Source organism: Odontesthes bonariensis, chromosome 7, assembly GCF_027942865.1.
Source record: "Odontesthes bonariensis isolate fOdoBon6 chromosome 7, fOdoBon6.hap1, whole genome shotgun sequence".
NCBI lineage: Eukaryota > Metazoa > Chordata > Actinopteri > Atheriniformes > Atherinopsidae > Odontesthes > Odontesthes bonariensis.
The window spans coordinates 22,274,798-22,293,883 of record NC_134512.1 but is presented as its reverse complement, the minus strand read 5'-3'; the positions used below and the strand labels follow the sequence as shown (position 1 = coordinate 22,293,883).

At 39.7% G+C, this 19,086-nt stretch overlaps 1 protein-coding gene and 1 non-coding gene across 2 annotated transcripts; both read right to left on the bottom strand.

The window, feature by feature from the left end:
- Positions 1-639: 639 nt before the first annotated feature.
- Positions 640-14,966, bottom strand: LOC142384127 (AT-rich interactive domain-containing protein 3A-like). Its single transcript, XM_075470108.1, has 9 exons — positions 14,663-14,966; positions 13,413-14,030; positions 7,923-7,997; positions 7,748-7,820; positions 6,588-6,771; positions 5,922-6,172; positions 5,398-5,685; positions 5,216-5,305; positions 640-1,983 (listed from the first exon to the last, which is right to left on the bottom strand). Exons 1-9 carry the CDS (start codon positions 14,687-14,689, stop codon positions 1,844-1,846), a joined length of 1,746 nt encoding a protein of 581 aa, XP_075326223.1. The 5' UTR covers positions 14,690-14,966; the 3' UTR covers positions 640-1,843.
- Positions 14,967-19,011: 4,045 nt separating this feature from the next.
- trnaf-gaa (transfer RNA phenylalanine (anticodon GAA)) lies at positions 19,012-19,084 on the bottom strand. Its single transcript has one exon. It is a non-coding gene; the product is annotated as a tRNA-Phe (tRNA).
- Positions 19,085-19,086: the final 2 nt, after the last annotated feature.

Below are 19,086 nucleotides of genomic sequence, written 5' to 3'. Positions count from 1 at the left end.
GAGCCCATTTACACCATTTCATGTAGTTTTTTGTGAGACAAACGTTCATTCGTATAGAATATTAAAGATGTTTTCTCACTTATCAAGTCAAGTACAGCTTTAAAGAGAAAATTTAACACAATCTAAAAACAGCAGATAACAGTAAATCTGGGTACTCTGAGAAAGTGAAAATCAATAGTGAACACATGTTGTCACCTCCTCTGACATGTTGAAACTGTCAGTTGACAGCTTACTGGTATTTGCCGATCTAGTGGTTAGAGAAAAACATTTTTTTTTTTGTACTGAGGAAATCTCTGATTCATAAACTGCCAATTCCAGCACCATTGACCAGCAGGCCACAAACTGTATCTGTCTGCTATCTGGTACGAACAGGAAGTGCGCTGTGTGTTGCAAGAGCTTTTCTTATGATCATCATTTATTTTTGGAGCAAAAACTGCCTACTGCAGGCAAAAATAATCATGAGAGAAAGAAGAGCAACGCAAAACAATTGAAACTGTGAGCAGAGAACTCACACTTAAGTGACCTCTTTCGCAGTCTATTCTATAACGCATGAAAGGAGAATTGATTATAGGTGCTTTGAGTAATTCATGTGGTGTGACCTATAACACAACAATGCAGGTTCCAAACAACAGTCTACACCACGCATGATTGTTTTATTTTTCATGGCTACATATCCAAGAAATATATTAACCCAAGACTAACTTAAACATCAATGTTACATTTTTTTTTTTTCTTCCAGTTGTCATGTTCACAGTGGCATTTGATTGAATAGATATCTACTTGATTGTCTACATACAAATTATTTTAGCACATGGTTAAATGAAAACATGCATGAAAGCTGCATTGCTACATTTAGCACTGCATATATCTTGTGGAGTGAGGTAGCACTGTGTCAGTGTTCATTTACCCAAAGCTGAAGTGATTTACGATACATTCTCTGCATTCATACAAATATAACACAGCAATATATTATGAGATAAAGTATAAATCTGAGTCTGCGAAACTTACCAACATGGGAAGTCAACTGAGGTAAATGTTGTGTCATTTCAATTCTATATATAGTTCCCTGCATAAACATCGTCTCGTTGTGTCTTTGATTCACAGTTGACATTAAATAAACGTTTCACAATTTCAGACCAAATGATTAAATGACAAAAAAAATAATAATTAGAAAGTCTAAACAAACCAACCAAACTGCATCCTTCTTTAGGATATGACACATTTATGTAATGGTATGCATATTCCCTGAAATCTGCTATGAAAAGCATTAACTGTGAGCTTTCACTCAAGTTCAAACAAAAGAATACCACAATGGGATACAAAATGTGAGACAGTTACAGAAAAGGAGCTATGACACTGAGCTAAGGCTTTTTGGTCTTCATTAGCTGCACTTTGACAACCACATTCTTCTACGGAGGATCAGGCAAAAGCTGCTACAGATCTGTTGGATAAAAAGCTGTAAATGTAGCCAACACCAAAGAGGTCGAGCGCAGATTCTCACAGTGTAATTTTATGTTCTAAAGACACTTCCGAACAATGTTTGTTAAGTCCTCTAAACAAGAATGCCGCTATGTGAATAACTATCAGGCACTGCTGTAAACTGATCTCAACCTACATTTCAGTTGGTGTGGACGTTCTCAGGTCAAACACTAATGTCCCTCTGGACATTAATTATTTCAAAGACATTGTGCTGTTAGAGTAATAGAAAGACGATGCTGACAAAAACGTGATGGCTTGCTGTGTTGCAGCCGATTTTCCCTGGAGTTCATACAGTTCTTGTCAGAGAGTAGAGGTATGTGAAGTGAAAAATGGTATCATTTTGCTTAGTACATATTCAAAAGCCTTAATTTGGTCCCTTTGAGGATGTGGAAGATGAGGAGGAGGGACTGTGCGAAGAGGAAAGAGCACTGAAACCACTTGTTCCTGCCGGAGTTACGGTCTGTGACGACACCGGAGCAGCTGACTTTTGGGCGTACAGTGTTCCTACAACAAATAAACCAGAGAGGATGATGAAATCTGATAAATATTTTTCCATCACAAAATAGGCAGTGTACAATTAGCTTTTTTTGGGGGGCTTTTATGCCTTTAATGGATAGGAAAGTTCAGAGAGACAGCAAGCAGGGGGCAGAGAGAGGGGGAAGGACATGCAGCAAAGGGCCGTCCGATGCGGGACTCGAACCGGGGCCAGCTGCAGCGAGGACTATAGCCTCTTGTACATGGGGCGCCTGCTCAACCCACTACGCCACGGACCACCCCACAATTAGCTTTTTACGTTGGCAAAAAAGATAAAACAGTCTAATCAGAAGCAGAGGTTTTTGTCACCCATATGCATAAAATATCTGAGAAGAAAATTGGGTTCCTACAGCAGTGAGGTGTGCAAAACGAAAAGCAGGGACAAAAGGCAGTAAGCTGAACCGAGTCCGTTATAAAGATTTTAGTTGGGTTTAGTTAGCACATGCATTCCATTTTGATAGTCTAGTCGAATACCGTTGTGCATTAAAATTTATACAAATTCAAACAATCTCTTGAAATCAATTTCTTAACCAGCTAATTTGAATTGTACAAGCCCAAAAATCTGAAAAGGTTGGAACAGTACATAAGATGCAAAAACAACGATTCCTACATTTATTTAATGAACCCCAGATAGTTGGAACATTACAGCCTATATCACTTTGTAATGTTGCCATTCCCTCTCACAACACATGACTTTTTGGCAATGAGAATACTAATCGATGAAGTCATTTTGTCCCATTTGTCCCAGCCAGAGTTTTGATGAGAACTAACAGGAGAGATCATATTTCTCCAGTTTTAGCTTCTCTTCATTGGCTCCCTGTTAAATTCAGAATAGAATTTAAGATTCTTCTCCTTACATATAAAGCTCTTAATGACCGAGCTCCATCATATCTTAAAGATCTCATTGTAAGATATTTTCCTAACAGAGCACTTCGTTCCCAAACTGCAGGTTTACTTGAGGTTCCCAGAGTTTCTAAAAGTAGAATGGGAGGCAGAGCCTTCAGTTATCAGGCCCCTCTATTGTGGAATAAGCTGCCAGTAAATGTCCGGGAAGCAGACACCCTTTCCACTTTTAAGACCAGGCTTAAAACTTTCCTTTTTTATAAAGCTTATAGTTAGGTCTGTTGAATCTGATAGTGTGTCTGCTAGTGTGTCTTGTCCTGCCTCCACCTCTGGCACCCTCTATACTTTCATTACCCCCTACCCAAACCAGGGTTTGAATCCCATTCCCGCCTATCTTACCTCTTTTATTTCTCCCCCTACCCGAACCAGGGTTTGCATCCCCACCCCGCTGTGACTGGTGTGCAGTTGGTGAGAGGCTGAGGTAGCTTATGGCTGTAAAAAGATGGTTGTTGTGGTGTAGGTGGAGGAGCAGATCTATTTAGGGAGTATAGGGAATTACTCACTGAGTCTGGTCCTTTATTTATTTATTTATTTTTTCGTTAGCACAAGTTTCTTGTGTTTACCTTGAATAGGGATGGCTCAGGTAATCCTGAAACATCCCATAGTTAAGCTGCTATAGGCCTAGACTGCTGGGGGGCCTCATCTGTCACACCTTTCCTCACTTTACTCTCTTTATGTATATGTGATATTATTGTGGTCATTAACTCGCGTTTCCCTGTTCCAACAGATATCCTTTGAATGGTGTTACAGTGCCGCCGTGGCCCCCTCCCCCCCTTTCTGTCTTCTCAAACCCCAGCTGGTCCAGGCGGATGGCCACCCTTCCTGAGTCTGGTTCTGCCAGAGGTTTCTTCCTGTTAAAAGGGAGTCGTTTCTCTCCACAGTCGCCTCAGGCACGCTCAGGACGGGAGATTGGACCGAAAAACAAAAAGTTTTCAGTGTAATCTGTTGGTTTTCTTAGCTAGGAAATTGTTTTTGAATTGGCTCTATATGAACGAATTGGATTATTTTATGAATTATGATTATTATTAATTAATTGAATTCCAATTGGCTTGAATTGGACTTACTATCTAAGTGCCTTGAGATGACATTTGTTGTATTTGGCGCTATATAAATAAAAATGAATTGAATTGAAATTGAATTGAATTGAATGTTGGTCTAAAATCTCAATTTACTTTTCTGCATTAATGCTGCCATCACAGGAGCGTAAAAGAGCTTTACCAAGCGCACTGATACAACCCCATAACATTACACATCCTGGCTTTTGGACTTGTTTAGCACTTTTACCATTTTTGAATCGTGTTTTATGTTTTGTTTTACGTATTGTTGTTTATTATCCTGTTGTAAAGCACTTTGAGTACCAGTTGGTGATTGTAAAGGGCTATATAAATTAAATTTGATTGATTGAAATTTGATTGATTGTTGCTGAACAGCCTGGATGGTCCTTTTCAGTTTTGGTTTAAAGCACATGGTGTCAATTTCTAAAAAGAGATTCTAAACACCGATTTATCGGACCACAATGCATTGTGCCATTGAATGATGTTCCATCCCAGATACTTCGGAGTCCAGAGAGGTAGACATCGCCCTTTTGACTAGATGTGGTTATATTAGCTTTTGATGAATGACAGTTCTAGATGCGGTGCTGGGTGGGGATCAAAGATCATGGTGTCTAGCTTAGGCTTGCGCCCTTGCTCTTTAAGCACTGAAATTCCTCCAAATTCTTTGACTGATCTTATGATATTCTGCACTGTAGAGAGAAGCATTTGCAAATCCCTTCTAATCTTTCTTTGATGAACATAATTTTCAAACAGCTCAATGATTTTCTCGCATATCCGTTGACAATTTGTGATCCCCTCTGCCCTTCATTGTTCCTTAAAGACTCAGCCTTTCATGGTTGCCAATTTTGTACCAAATCAAGATTACACTCACCTGTTGACAACACATCAACTTCATTACTAGCCAGAAATTGCCACCATTCAAACTATTTTGGTAATGTGTTGTGGCCTCTAATGCTAATATGGATGTGTATTGTTACATATAATGATGCCGACAGTAAAATAACATGAAATTTTTAGGGTTCATACTGTCTGCAATGATATAAAAGTACATGTAAAGATTATTCCCTTCCCTGGACTCTGCCTCCTTTGCATTTTCCGTCCCATCCTACCCCCTTCTGGCTGGAGGTTGTAAAAGAAACGCATATACCAACGCCATTATTGCCATTCAATAAACAATTGTTTTTACTTAGCACATTACAATGTGAATCTGTTTTTCCAAATAACTGTCTCACAACACAACTCACCTGAGTAAATTGTACCGTTGACCTCCACAGATACACTGATACTGGCTGACCCGTTAGTAGAGAGGCTCAGAGATAAATCCTGTTTTCTTTCTGCGAGACAAAAACTCATATTAATGGACTTTCCTATCCCATCCCATAATGTTCAGTAATGATAAGGATTATTCGCAGCAGAAGAGACTCACCATGCCCATTGTTAAGTCTGAGGTTCATGGGGTTGAAGTGAGAGGCCATAGCCAGAAGGTTTTGCTGGAGGGCCTGCTGCATGAGGCGCTGCTGCTCCTCTGCAAGTCGCATCATTTTCTTCTCTGGACCATCGGCTGCAGCTCCACCTGCTGATCGATCCAACCTCTCTCTGAGTTGCTCTAATGTGGCAGCTTGTGTCAGCTGCTGCTGGTTGTGGTGATGATGCTGCTGCTGCCCTAATCCAAGACCCAAGGGCATCCTGAGTATTACAGGGGTGGAGTTCTCGTCTGATTAAAACAAAGGAAAAAAACAAAAGGGAAAATCATTTTAAATATTCTAAAATTCAGGCAGCAGAGAGCTAAAGAGTTTGGAGAAAATTGCATATGTTTAAAAAAAAAAAAAGTTTAGTAAAAGCCCAACTACCACCACTAGATGTCCCAATAATGCTACAGACCCTAACCCCTAAAGTAAGTCAAGTCAGCGTTCCAAAATGGAGATCGACAGACATGGGAAACTTGCATACCTGCATTTCTTTTTAAACTTGGGCTGGAGGAGGTGTTCAGGCCATTTTGCATGGTCGTGGTGCTATGCATTGTGGGTGAGGACAGGTGTGCATGCGGAGCAGAACTTGGGGAGGGAGAGTAGCGGTAAAGGCTGTTGGTGTAGCTGGGACGTCGACCCTCTCTGCGGTTGCTGTCGATTGCCGTCTGCAGCTCACCTGGAGAGCTCAGACCTTTCTTCTCACACTCAAATGGGTACAGATATTTCATATACCTGCAGAAAAAAAAAAAAAAAAAATCCATATGCAAATTCATGAAAAACGAATCAAAGTCAAAAAAATTTTGACTGGTACAAATTAGCTTATTAACTCGCAATAGCATTCAGCTTATAAAGCACTGCTGCGTTCAAAAAGTCTTTAGCAGCCACAAGTGTAGCTATAGATTTGTTGCATCATTGTTTTCAACTTATCCTGCCAAATGATTCCATATTAATGTTAGATGAGCTTTAGTCCTTCCTTCAACATGTGAGGGAGAATGATAACATTTTCATCCATTCTGTTGCATCAACACACAATCATTTCTCTATGAGCTACTCTACATCTTCAAACTAGAGCTTTCTTTTATTTTCTGTCTATGCCTGAAGAAACCATCCCATTTAGAGCTAAAACTGCAATAACGGGAACACCTACTGGGTGCGCAGGGTGAAGGCCGCACTGGTGATGGACGTGGGGAGATTGAGACCTTTTGTGATCTCTCTCCAGATCTTCTTGTTAATAACCTCCACCAGTCCTCCCTTCTCTGTTACAAGCTTATAAAGCCTGTACAAGTCCAACACCTGTTTTGCCATTATGGGGATGCGGTTAACAGGAGTTCCTGGATACATAAATGAACAAAAATGCATTAAAATATGGTGACGTACTGGAATTTATTTCGGACAAGTTTATACTGATCAAAAGGGGTCTCATTAGTACACTATTTAGGGAGAAGCTCAAGAAGGAAGTAAAAGATAAGCAAATTTTCTGATTAACACCCTGGAGGGCCAGAGGTCAACATTAGGTAATGTGGCTTAGCATGTGTAATCTGTGTGAATAGAGTTGTCCAATGAAGCTTATTTAAGATGGATGGGGGCAGGGATAATTCCACAACAGCAGCTTTTGTTGCTGCATTGATTTGAGTGCAGGGGGAGGGGTGATGTTGGAGCTATGCATGTCTACCAGTCACAGGGTTGACAGCTAACCACTCCAATCCCGATTTGGAGAAAAGCCAATTAATGGAGGGGACAGAAAAGCAGCCGTAGCAATAAGATTACTCTGTGCTTAAGATGAACAAATGCCTAGAACACACACGCACATTTTCTGAGGGCATGAACTTTGTCCAAATGAGCAAAGATGTCCGATTCTGTCTCGTCTTCATAAGAAGTTTATTTTCATTAGACTAAACTACTCTGAATGCCTTTAACGTAAAGTGATAAAAGTTTATAGGCGAGAACAGGAAGTACACTAAAGTTTTAGGTTAATACCTGTCATTTATGTAGAAACAGCCATTTTAGCTAATTATTTTTCATTTTATCGATATATTCATTGATTTCAAATGACATACAAAACAGAAAAATGGCATTAACCATTGCACATTTTGTCACTGGTTTTCTCAACCTTAACCTTTCATTTATAATTACTGTTTTGATGTTGCACTCGCTTGCAGAATCTAGATCGCATCTGCAATAAAAAACTTGGGATAAAAAGACATGGCATCAAAACTAAAGACCTCCATTTCTTCACCAATTTGATGCTGTAAAGAATCAACAAAGACATGGGTGTTTAAAGTCAAACTAAAAGAGTCTAAATCGTACCTCGTTTCTGCATAAAGACAAAAAGGTCATCAAGAAATTCCTTCCGTTGTGGATCATTATCGAGCTCATAAAGCTGCAAGAAGAAGAAAAAAAAAAAAAAAAACGGAGCAAGGAGCCAGTCAACGGTTATGATGTAGTAAAATGTTTCATGTTTACATCCTCCAGATCTACTAACCTTGGCAAAGTCCCTTGATGGTTCTCCTCTTATTTTTCCTCCGTCATTCTCCTCGGCCCACATGCCACTTCCTCTCTGCACAGACACGCACACACAGACATCAGTAAACAGTTTGTAAGCAAACTTCCTCATTTTTTCAAAAGGTTGCGGCTTTTTTTGGAGACTTTTAGAAAAAAAAAAAAAAAATTTAAAAACAGATGATGCATTATGTGGACAAAATATTGATTAACGAAAACACAATATAAAATCGTACACTCTAGATTTTGCTCTTCTCTCTATTAGTTTCAAAACCTGCTTATTCCCAGCACACTATAAGACAAAACCATCAAAGAGTAAACATTAGGCCTTTATAATACGCACTTATCAGTGTATGTTAATGTGGTCAGACCCCTTAGACTTTTTTTTCTCATGGTGCTATGCTGCAAATTTATTGCAAAAAAAGTTTAAATGCACTGTCCCCCCAATCATTCTACTCTTCAAACTTCATTATGAAAAAGTGAAAACAGAAATACCCCTTTAGAAATCTTTGAAAATGTAATTAAGAAAAAAAAAAGTGTTTGCTTTTGTGCCCGGGCTGTTTTTCACCTCTTTCAGGACTGCCCATTGTGCACTTTGTCTGATCTTTGCGGGACGCCCACTCCTAGGGAGGGTCGCAACCGTCCTTAATCGCCTCCATTTGTAGACAGTTTTTCTTACTGTGGACCGATGAACACCCAGTTCTTTGGAGATCTTTTTGTACCCTTTTCCAGCATTGTGCAAGTCTAAGATTTTTCTTCTACGCTCCTCTGAAAGTTGCTGCGATCGAGGCATGGTTTACATCAAACAGTCTTTTCTTGAGAGGAGCAGAAGGCCAAACTGTATTTATAGGGAGGGGGCACATTCTCATCTTCTTAATTGGAACACCTGAGTCCAAGTAGCTTTGGGAAACCTCGTTATCACAGAAGTTCACATACTTCCGCTAGCCTGGAATGCTACTTGGCCTTATACTCAGTGTGTTTAATTAAAACATGATGAGCAAAACTGTGCCAGTGTATAGTGCATAGAAACTCCTCAAAGGTGATCATGAGAAAATCATGATCTGACTGAGGTCAACCAGTGGTAAATTCAGGTGGAAATGCTTTTTAGAGGTTCACACCTGCTGACAATTCATAAGGCTAATGGGACTTGTTCCAGGCAGGTGATTTGTATCAAGGCACACAACTGCGGCAAAATAGAATTTGTTCTTTATTAAAAGAAGCCTGGCATTCCAAGAGAAATGCACAAGTCAGTGTGGAACATCTCATTTATGATTTCAATGGGTTGTAGCACCCATCTGGGCATTATGTGAAGAGTGACCAGTAACCGTCAACATTTAGGCTCTATTGAACACTGATATCAAATGCAGCTAATGTTTAGAAGCAGGGGCCTCGTAAACATGAGGCTGAAAAAAGATTTTGCTCCTTCCCCTCTTTTAAATTACGTGATTTTGACAGTAGGTTTAACTTTGTAGTTTAGTTTGGTTAGGTTTAGGCATCACAACAACTCAGTTAGATTTAAGAAATTGTTGTGCTTTCATAATCCAACACGGAAATACACCATTTGGCGATATCATTCCCGATACTACAGTGTACCTTTTGCATTGATTTGTAATGCAAGGTGTCTTGCTGCAAAAAAATACAAGTGAGAATGTGTTGGACAGGAACACTAGTCATAGCTGCACAAACATATTGTTCATAAAAACCTGAAAAAAATACAAACCAAAATTAGGCTTTCTCTAAATTATCAAGTGGTACTTTGCGTAGATTGTTGACGTAAAAAAAAAAAAAAAAGATATTTCTAATTAAAAACAATATTTGGAACAACTTAAAGGGTCTTAAAACGTCTAAGTAGTTTAATGTGACATGTTATTTCTAAAACACTCCCCACCACCTGCTAACCCAGCATGATGTTAAGGTTAAAAGTGTGAGGGCAATGCGAGTTCTGTGCAGAAAAGCCTTCTGGGAGGTTATTGTCCCACTGAAATGTTCAGAAAGCTGCACGATGAGGGCATCATGAAAATTAAAGATGATTGGTAGGGAACACAGAATGGTCTTCAATGGTCTACAAATACGTTAATTTGAAAATGCTTTTGTCCTCCCATTATCCCCGTTTTGCCAGTAAAAAACCTTTATGTAAGGACTATAGCAGGTCTAGTTGCAGCTTACGAACACTCTAAAGGTTTGCCCGTCTGTGGACTATTATAGTCAGTGTCGCTTGGTTCATGCTTATGTTTCATATTAACGTGTTGTAGATTTAAACAAGCTTGTGTGTTTCAGACAACAAAACATGTTTTTATATTTAACAGGATTAAATGCTGCAATTATCCAGTTAGGGATTTATCACAATAATGAACTTTTCTCATAGGTTCCTTACTTGACAACAGTGTGTAATCGTATTATTTTGTTCTTTAAACAAATATTGACATTCACTAAACAGTTGGCATGGCAACATGATCCAACTTGGGACTAATATCCATAACATACATATCTTTTGGCAACCGATTATCAGTTGGCGTCTGGTTTAACTGAAACTCTCCCTTTGTTTATAGTAAAAACATTATTCAAAGTGCAAATGCTGACACATTTAAAGGGGAACTCCGGGGCATTTGAAGCGCAATCCCATTGCTAGAGGTTGTCAAATACTGACAGTAGGACACAGACAGGTGCAAATCGGCGCTCCCTGTGCGGAGATTGCGCTGTTTGCGCAGCCTGTCATGCGAGGCTAATACGTGGTGGCTAAGGGGCAAGCGCTAACCCTTCCACGTAAAACAACAACTTGCACACTGCAGAAACGTCACACCACTTTATAAACCATCCGACAATAAAGTCACAAGCCTTACCATCAAAACCATATGCATGGTTCTCACATTACTGGCATGGGGACGTTACAAAACAACTTTATAAACAGCATGTTACTTACCTCTTGTTGGTACCGCGTTCAAGTATTTAAAACATTACAACAATACATGCCCAGTAATATTGTTGTAATGTTTTAAATACTTGAACGCAGTTTTTCTAGAGAAGATAATTGTTTTGTATTTGGGATTATCGTCCATTGACTCTTTTGGGCTTTCACATGCGCGAGCCTACAACCAGCCGGTGAGTTGCAGAGCTGTTGACACAGCTAATAGCTTCAACTTGGAATAACTACTAAAGGACCTCTGCTTTTCCAGCAGAAAGCCCAGTGAAGGTTGATAAACACTGCAGTCTTTTCAGCATCGAATCGAAATAAAAACCCTTCCCCCTCTTATTGATGGGCAAGTGAGACCCACTGTGGATCTATAAACAAAGAGCTTCCAGTTAATTGCTCACAGAGCTTTCACACATCCTGGCCTGGGAATTCTGATAGTATTCAGTATGTGGGTCAGGAAAAGGTTTCTATTGTTTTGTTAAAAAGGTTACTTTTTTTATGGCGTGGTTTCATATATATTCAAATGACATGTTATTGGGGTAATGCATACAACCGCAAAGGCATTCTGTAGAGGTCTGCCTCTTCGGCCATGCATTAGAGAAGGAGAAAATAAAACATAAAAATAATCAAATGCAATTAATGACCAGTTTCCTCTTGCGCGCCATTAATGAGCTGTATTAAAAATCACTCAGTCGGGCAGAAGCAGGGCAAAAGTGAAAATGTCCCCCTTTTTAGTGCAGTCAGTGGGGCATCAAATTTTTAATCCGAATCAAATTATCAGGCCTTTAATCACTCCACCAAGTCAAGATGATTTATCTACCCTCATGCTGTGCTGTTAGCTTGAACCGGGGGCCCATATCACAATCAAGAGCTTTCAGTGAGACCGCACACAAGCCCTGAACAAAGGTCACGCAGCATGATGAGGTTTAAGAAGGACTCATTAATGAATTGAACAAAAGAAAGCGCCAAAGACGCTGCAGCGAAGGGCACAATTAAGAGCAACCATTTCAGCCGGCCACCAGTTAACCTGAAACAAGGGAAGTTGCTCCAAAGGATGTTTAGTATGTGCAAAAGGGAAGCACCTCTATCTTCAAAACTAAGTAGAACTACATTATAAAGAAACCTTTCCGAGGTATTTGGCTCAACTTTACATGAGGAATTCCACTATGAACCTGAATATCACAAGAAATACTGCGATTAATCAGACCACACAAAGGCGTTCACAAATCTTGACAAAAATGGGCCACAGCAGATGCCTTATTTACTTTTATTCTTATGATTGGGCACCAAGATGTTTCTTGAGCTTTCAACCATACAGAAACACAAACCACAACTGTTTCACACACACAATATTGAGCTGTTTTCACAACAGTCTCAGAATTTGCAGCTTTAATTAGAAATGATAGATGTTCTTCGTTGGGTGAGCTGGTCTGTGAAAAGTAAATACATTCTCACTGCAGCAGCCATAAAATGCATTGATTGCATGCAGAGGAATTAAGCTTCCATTTAGTGTTGCTAAGCGACGGCTAAATTATGCAAAGCTATCCACTGAGCTACAGTAAGGTCAGCACTGAGATGCTCTAGTCTTGCCCAGACTCTAGTGTTAACGGTTAACTTTGTAAATGATCAATCTAATGATGATTAAAGAGAATAAAAACAACATTTTTAAATTAACAAAGGTCTGGTAAAAATGATGGCAGAAAAACTCAAGATTTCTCTAAATAATGAAGACATGCATTACACCCCCCCCAAAAAAAAAAAGAAGCTTATTCTGCTTCAAGGAAACCACTGCAAGTAAACTTTACGAGTAGCTGTTTGCATGCTGTGAGGCGTTAACCCAGCTGTCCCTCCAACCTCCACCCACGGCCCTCATTAAACAAAATGTATTATATTGACATGGGGCCTTTTTCAGGGGAACATGCACATAAGAAGCAATCAGGCAGACCGTTTTAAAGAAGGAAAAGAAATCCGTAAGGGGAGCCTCATTTCTTAAAAGACATTTGCAGGGAAAAACAACAATAAACAATGGCTTTGGGCTTCTCATTTAATTTTATTCAAAAGGAGATCTGGTTGATACAGGCTTACAGCAGTTAACCTTTGAGGCCAGCCCAGTCCATAAATACACACCTTAGGCTATTTCTTTAATCCTCTGCACTCATTTCAGCTCCATCTCCTCTGACCTGAACTGGCTTATTTGCACAACCTGGGCTGGACTACAGCCAGAGAACAATTAACCCAGTCTGTGGGAAAATTATTATCATTCCCCCCCTCAAAGGTAGGATAAACGAGGTAAAGAATGGCACAAGATTTCTGACCTGGCCAGTAATGATACAGTATCAAAATATTGGCAAATATTTTATGAGAAAACAATTGGTGAACCAGGCAGCAGTCAGCCAGACTCTAACCAAGAGGAAGTCAATTATTAATAAGCAACAGAACATACACAAGCTTAAAGGGGGTTACAGATGTTCTTCTTCTTTCTGCTCTGACACTATCAAAACAATTAAGAGCCACTCACAAGTTCACGCACATTCGTGGACACCAAAATGTGAAATAACCTACCTGTTTGAAAGGCTCATCGTAGCCCCAGTCTGCAAAGCCATTGGGAGATGTGAAAGCGCGTTGACTCGCAGGAGACGACGACAGGTTCTTCTCCTCCTGCTCCTCTTTTATTGCTGAAGGTGGAGACTCGGACATTTGATCCACAGCAGCTGATAGAGATGCCGAATAAGCCTGGAAGTGTGAAATCTGCTGGGCATGCAGCTTCTTCGCCTGTTGATAAGACCCATTCTCCTCCTCCTCCTCATCATCATCATCATCTTCATCATCTTCATTGTTCTCTTCAGGCTCCAACATCTCCGGTTTCTCTTCATCAATGTCTTCTTCCTTGTTTGGAGCCATTCTGCTCAGATTGTTGCTAAAATCTTGTTGGGCAGCTTGATACATTTTTCCATCTGCTCTCCCAAATAATGTGGATTGTGGCCTGGAGCCGGAGGCTCTGGCTGCTGCAGCTTGTTGAGCAAACAGGAGCTGAGCTTGAAGGATGTGCCTCTCCTGCAGGTTCATCTCCAGCTTGGCTTCTTGTTGTCTCTGCAGTTGCTCCATCAACGCCTCCAGCTTCACCCCTGCAGGACTGGACTGAGCACAACCGGCTGAACTCCCCTCCTCTGATAAGCTTGACTATGGACAAATGTTAAAAATCACCAACAGCAAAATTCAGGGGAATTTTCAAAAATGTACTTCAGCACTACGCTTAAGCTCAGTCATCCAAAATCATAAGCAACTAAAACAGAGTTTAACGAACGCTCAGGAGCCAAAGGAGACAGATGAAAGCTGTACCAAGTAGGCTGCCTACATACAATTATATTTCTTTTGGATCCAAACAAAGTAAGATTAACTTTTTCAAAGGCCACTTTTTGTTGGCCTCTTTTAGAATGCACTTATGGTTGATTTCAGTGAGCCACTAAAGCAATTCGTATGAGCGATAAAATTCACTTTTATTTCAGCCCATTTTACTGGTTAGAAATGTTCTGCGGCCTAACTTCGTTAAAAGCAACAAGTATAGTCAACTCGAGGCTAGTTTGTGTTCCACAACTTCATTCTTCAATCCTATCAATTGAGAAGAACTTTGTTCCACAGAGTAGATTAATACATACACAATACATTTGAAAACGCGTAACTCTCGTCGGGAAACACAGACAACCTCATGGTAAACGTGCGTCTGCTCTCTGTAATGTCGACATTATCGTCAGTGGCTTTGTTACTGTAACAAACACGAGTGGAAACGCTACCAAAGAGACGTCGACACTCACCATTTGCGCCTTGGGATAATTCATCATCGCCAACAGGTCTTGTTTGGGTTTTTTCCCACCTTTTAAACTCCAGCAGACCTAAATCGCATCGTCGGACCAGATTCTCTCTCTTTTTTTAAGTGATTCTTCCTTTGGTCGGGTGTGATTTTTAAAAAACCCCGCAGTGTTGAGGCCTGAGTGAATGGAGCTGGAGGAGGGGTAATAATGCTCAGTGTTAGCTCCCTGGTCACTGCGCATGGAAACTCAAACATCTTTGATTGTCTTTCACTGGGTGACCCCCTCACCCACAACTTGGTTGAATGAAGGGCCCGCCCCGTGCGTAAAAATCGTAGTTTGTTTCTCTCTCCCACCCACCTCACAAGGAAATGCCACCTCAGTGCACGATACTCTTTTTTACGCATGCACCAACATGACTTTGATTTGAGAGGAAAATGATAATTATAAAGCAAATTTTCTCTGGAGATGTTGATTTAGGGGGGCTTTACACAGCAAAAAACAAGAATATGGGTTTCATTGTTGAAGGAAATGGCTCGTTTCGTCTTTGTCGGTGAATTCCCTACAAAATACGGGATTTATTGCCGTAATCTAGTTAGTAACATCGTGTGAACGTAGGTGTTGGTAGTTGGACTAATATACTTAGGTGAAGTTAGTTTTAAGTTGGATATTCGACAGACATTCGCAAGCAAGCCACTCCAACATTTCAAGTGCACCCGTATTGCAGACTTTACAGTAAACACACGGAGAGGACGACTGCAGCGTGTTCCAACTTCCTGTTTTCAAAATAAAATAAAAAGGAAAAAATATATATATATTTAAAGCAGAGATGAGCGACTGTGTATAAAGTTATTGAAAATTATGGACAGAACTGAATTGTAAAAATAAAAGGTGTCTCTCATGTAGCAAGTGTAGTTACATGACTCCACACTGATTTGGAGTCAATTGATCACATGACCTGGAAGCTATTGAGCAAAAATGCTAATATTTACATATAAAAATTCATTAAAAATATGAACAGATCTAAAATGTAAAAATAAAAGGCGTATCTCATGCAGCCAGTGTAGTTACATGATCCCAAACTGATTTGGAGTCAATTGATGACATGACCTGGAAGCTATTGAGCAAAAATGCTAATATTTACATATAAAAATTAATAAAAAAAATATGAACAGATCTAAAATGTAAAAATAAAAGGCGTATCTCATGCAGCCAGTGTAGTTACATGATCCCAAACTGATTTGGAGTCAATTGATCACATGACCTGGAAGCTATTGAGCAAAAATGCTAATATTTACATATAAAAATTCATTAAAAATATGAACAGATCTAAAATATAAAAATAAAAGGTGTATCTCATGTAGCAAGTGTAGTTGCATGACCTCACACTGATTTGGAGTCAATTGATGACATGACCTGGAAGCTATTGAGCAAAAATGCTAATATTTACATATAAAAATTAATAAAAAAATATGAACAGATCTAAATTGTAAAAATAAAAGGTGTATCTCATGGAGCCAGTGTAGTTACATGATCCCAAGCTGATTTGGAGTCAATTGATCACATTACCTGGAAGCTATTGAGCAAAAAGACTAATATTTTCATATAAAAATTCATTAAAAATATGAACAGATCTAAAATGTAAAAATAAAAGGCGTATCTCATGCAGCCAGTGTAGTTACATGATCCCAAACTGATTTGGAGTCAATTGATGACATGACCTGGAAGCTATTGAGCAAAAATGCTAATATTTACATATAAAAATTCATTAAAAATATGAACAGATCTAAAATGTAAAAATAAAAGGGTTATCTCATGCAGCAAGTGTAGTTACATGACCTCACACTGATTTGGAGTCAATTGATCACATGACCTGGAAGCTATTGAGCAAAAATGCTAATATTTACATATAAAAATTCATTAAAAATATGAACAGATCTAAAATGTAAAAATAAAAGGGTTATCTCATGCAGCAAGTGTAGTTACATGACCTCACACTGATTTGGAGTCAATTGATCACATGACCTGGAAGCTATTGAGCAAAAATGCTAATATTTACATTTAAAAATTAATAAAAAATATGAACAGATCTAAAATGTAAAAATAAAAGGCGTATCTCATGTAGCAAGTGTAGTTACATGATCCCAAGCTGATTTGGAGTCAATTGATCACATGACCTGGAAGCTATTGAGCAAAAATGCTAATATTTATATATAAAAATTCATTAAAAATATGAACAGATCTAAAATATAAAAATAAAAGGTGTATCTCATGTAGCAAGTGTAGTTACATGATCCCAAACTGATTTGGAGTAAATTGATATCATTACCTGGAAGCTATTGAGCAAAAATGGCCGTTTTCATTTGGAAACTAAAACCGGGAGCTCCGTTGACAAAGCTGTGGAGCCAGATAAAGGCCACAAAAATGCAATAATTGACGGTTGTAGATGAGGAAGAAGCCTCGTGTGTTTTCATTAATGCAGGTTTTTTTAGATAATTCCTTTTTACCAGTGCACTTTCCTAACATGGGCTGTTGTTCCCTCTTGACAAACATCCACAATTCATAGTAGTCTTTGCCGAAACCCGGGATTGAACCAGGGACCTTCAGATCTTCAGTCTGAGCTATTTCGGCTACACAGGGCCAAAATGGCCGTTTTCATTTGAAAACTAAACTCGGGAGCTCGCTCCGTGGAGCTTTGGCGACAAAGCTGTGGAGCCAGATAAAGGCCACAAAAATGCAATAATTGACTGTTGTAGATGAGGAAGAAGCCTCGGGTGTTTTCATTAATGCAGTTTTTTTTAGATAATTCCTTTTTACCAGTTCACTTTCCTACCAGCCTCGTTTGTTTTCATTGATCTAGGTTTTTTGAGATAATTCCTTTTCACCAGTTCACTTTCCTAACATGGGCTGTGTTTCCCTCTTGACAAACATCCACAATTCACAGTACTCTTTGCCGAAACCCGCGATTGAACCAGGGACCTTCAGATCTTCAGTCTGACGCTCTCCTAACTGAGCTATTTCGGCTACACAGGGCCAAAATGACCGTTTTCATTTGGAAACTAAAACCGGGAGCTCGCTCCGTGAAGCTTAGGCGACAAAGCTGTGGAGCCAGATAAATGCCACAAAAATGCAATAATTGACTGTTGTAGATGAGGAAGAAGCCTCGTGTGTTTTCATTAATGCAGTTTTTTTTAGATAATTCCTTTTTACCAGTTCACTTTCCTAACATGGGCTATTGTTCCCTCTTGACAAACATCCACTATTCATAGTAGTCTTTGCCGAAACCCGGGATTGAACCAGGGACCTTCAGATCTTCAGTCTGATGCTCTCCCAACTGAGCTATTTTGGCTACAAAAGGCCAAAATGGCCGTTTTCATTTGGAAAGTAAAACCAGGAGCTCGCTCCGTGGAGCGTGGACGACAAAGCTGGGGAGCCAGATAAAGGCCACAAAAATGCAATAATTGACTGTTGTAGATGAGGAAGAAGCCTCGTGTGTTTTCATTAATGCAGTTTTTTTTAGATAATTCCTTTTTACCAGTTCACTTTCCTAACATGGGCTCGTGTGTTTTCATTGAGATAATTCCTTTTTACCAGTTCACTTTCCTACCAGCCTCGTGTGTTTTCATTAATGCAGGTTTTTTAAAATAATTCCTTTTCACCAGTTCACTTTCCTAACATGGGCTGTGTTTCCCTCTTGACAAACATCCACAATTCACAGTACTCTTTGCCGAAACCCGCGATTGAACCAGGGACCTTCAGATCTTCCGACGCTCTCCTAACTGAGCTATTTCGGCTACACAGGGCCAAAATGACCGTTTTCATTTGGAAACTAAAACCGGGAGCTCGCTCCGTGAAGCTTAGGCGACAAAGCTGTGGAGCCAGATAAATGCCACAAAAATGCAATAATTGACTGTTGTAGATGAGGAAGAAGCCTCGTGTGTTTTCATTAATGCAGTTTTTTTTAGATAATTCCTTTTTACCAGTTCACTTTCCTAACATGGGCTATTGTTCCCTCTTGACAAACATCCACTATTCATAGTAGTCTTTGCCGAAACCCGGGATTGAACCAGGGACCTTCAGATCTTCAGTCTGAGCTATTTCGGCTACACAGGGCCAAATATCCGTTTTCATTTGAAAATGAAAATCGGAAGCTCGCTCCGTGGAGCTTTGGCGACAAAGCTGTGGAGCCAGATAAAGGCCACAAAAATGCAATAATTGACTGTTGTAGATGAGGAAGAAGCCTCGTGTGTTTTCATTAATGCAGTTTTTTTGAGATAATTCCTTTTTACCAGTTCACTTTCCTAACATGGGCTGTGTTTCCCTCTTGACAAACATCCACTATTCATAGTAGTCTTTGCCGAAACCCGGGATTGAACCAGGGACCTTCAGATCTTCAGTCTGATGCTCTCCCAACTGAGCTATTTCGGCTA

Bases quoted from the DNA above. Each gene is read 5' to 3' on its own strand.
- LOC142384127 (XM_075470108.1), bottom strand. From the start codon at position 14,689: ATGATGAATTATCCCAAGGCGCAAATG. The intron at 14,031-14,662 runs GTGAGTGTCGAC...ATTTGTCCATAG, and splicing joins ATTATCCCAAGGCGCAAATG to TCAAGCTTATCAGAGGAGGG. The intron at 5,686-5,921 runs GTATGCAAGTTT...TGTTTTAATCAG, and splicing joins AAGTTTAAAAAGAAATGCAG to ACGAGAACTCCACCCCTGTA.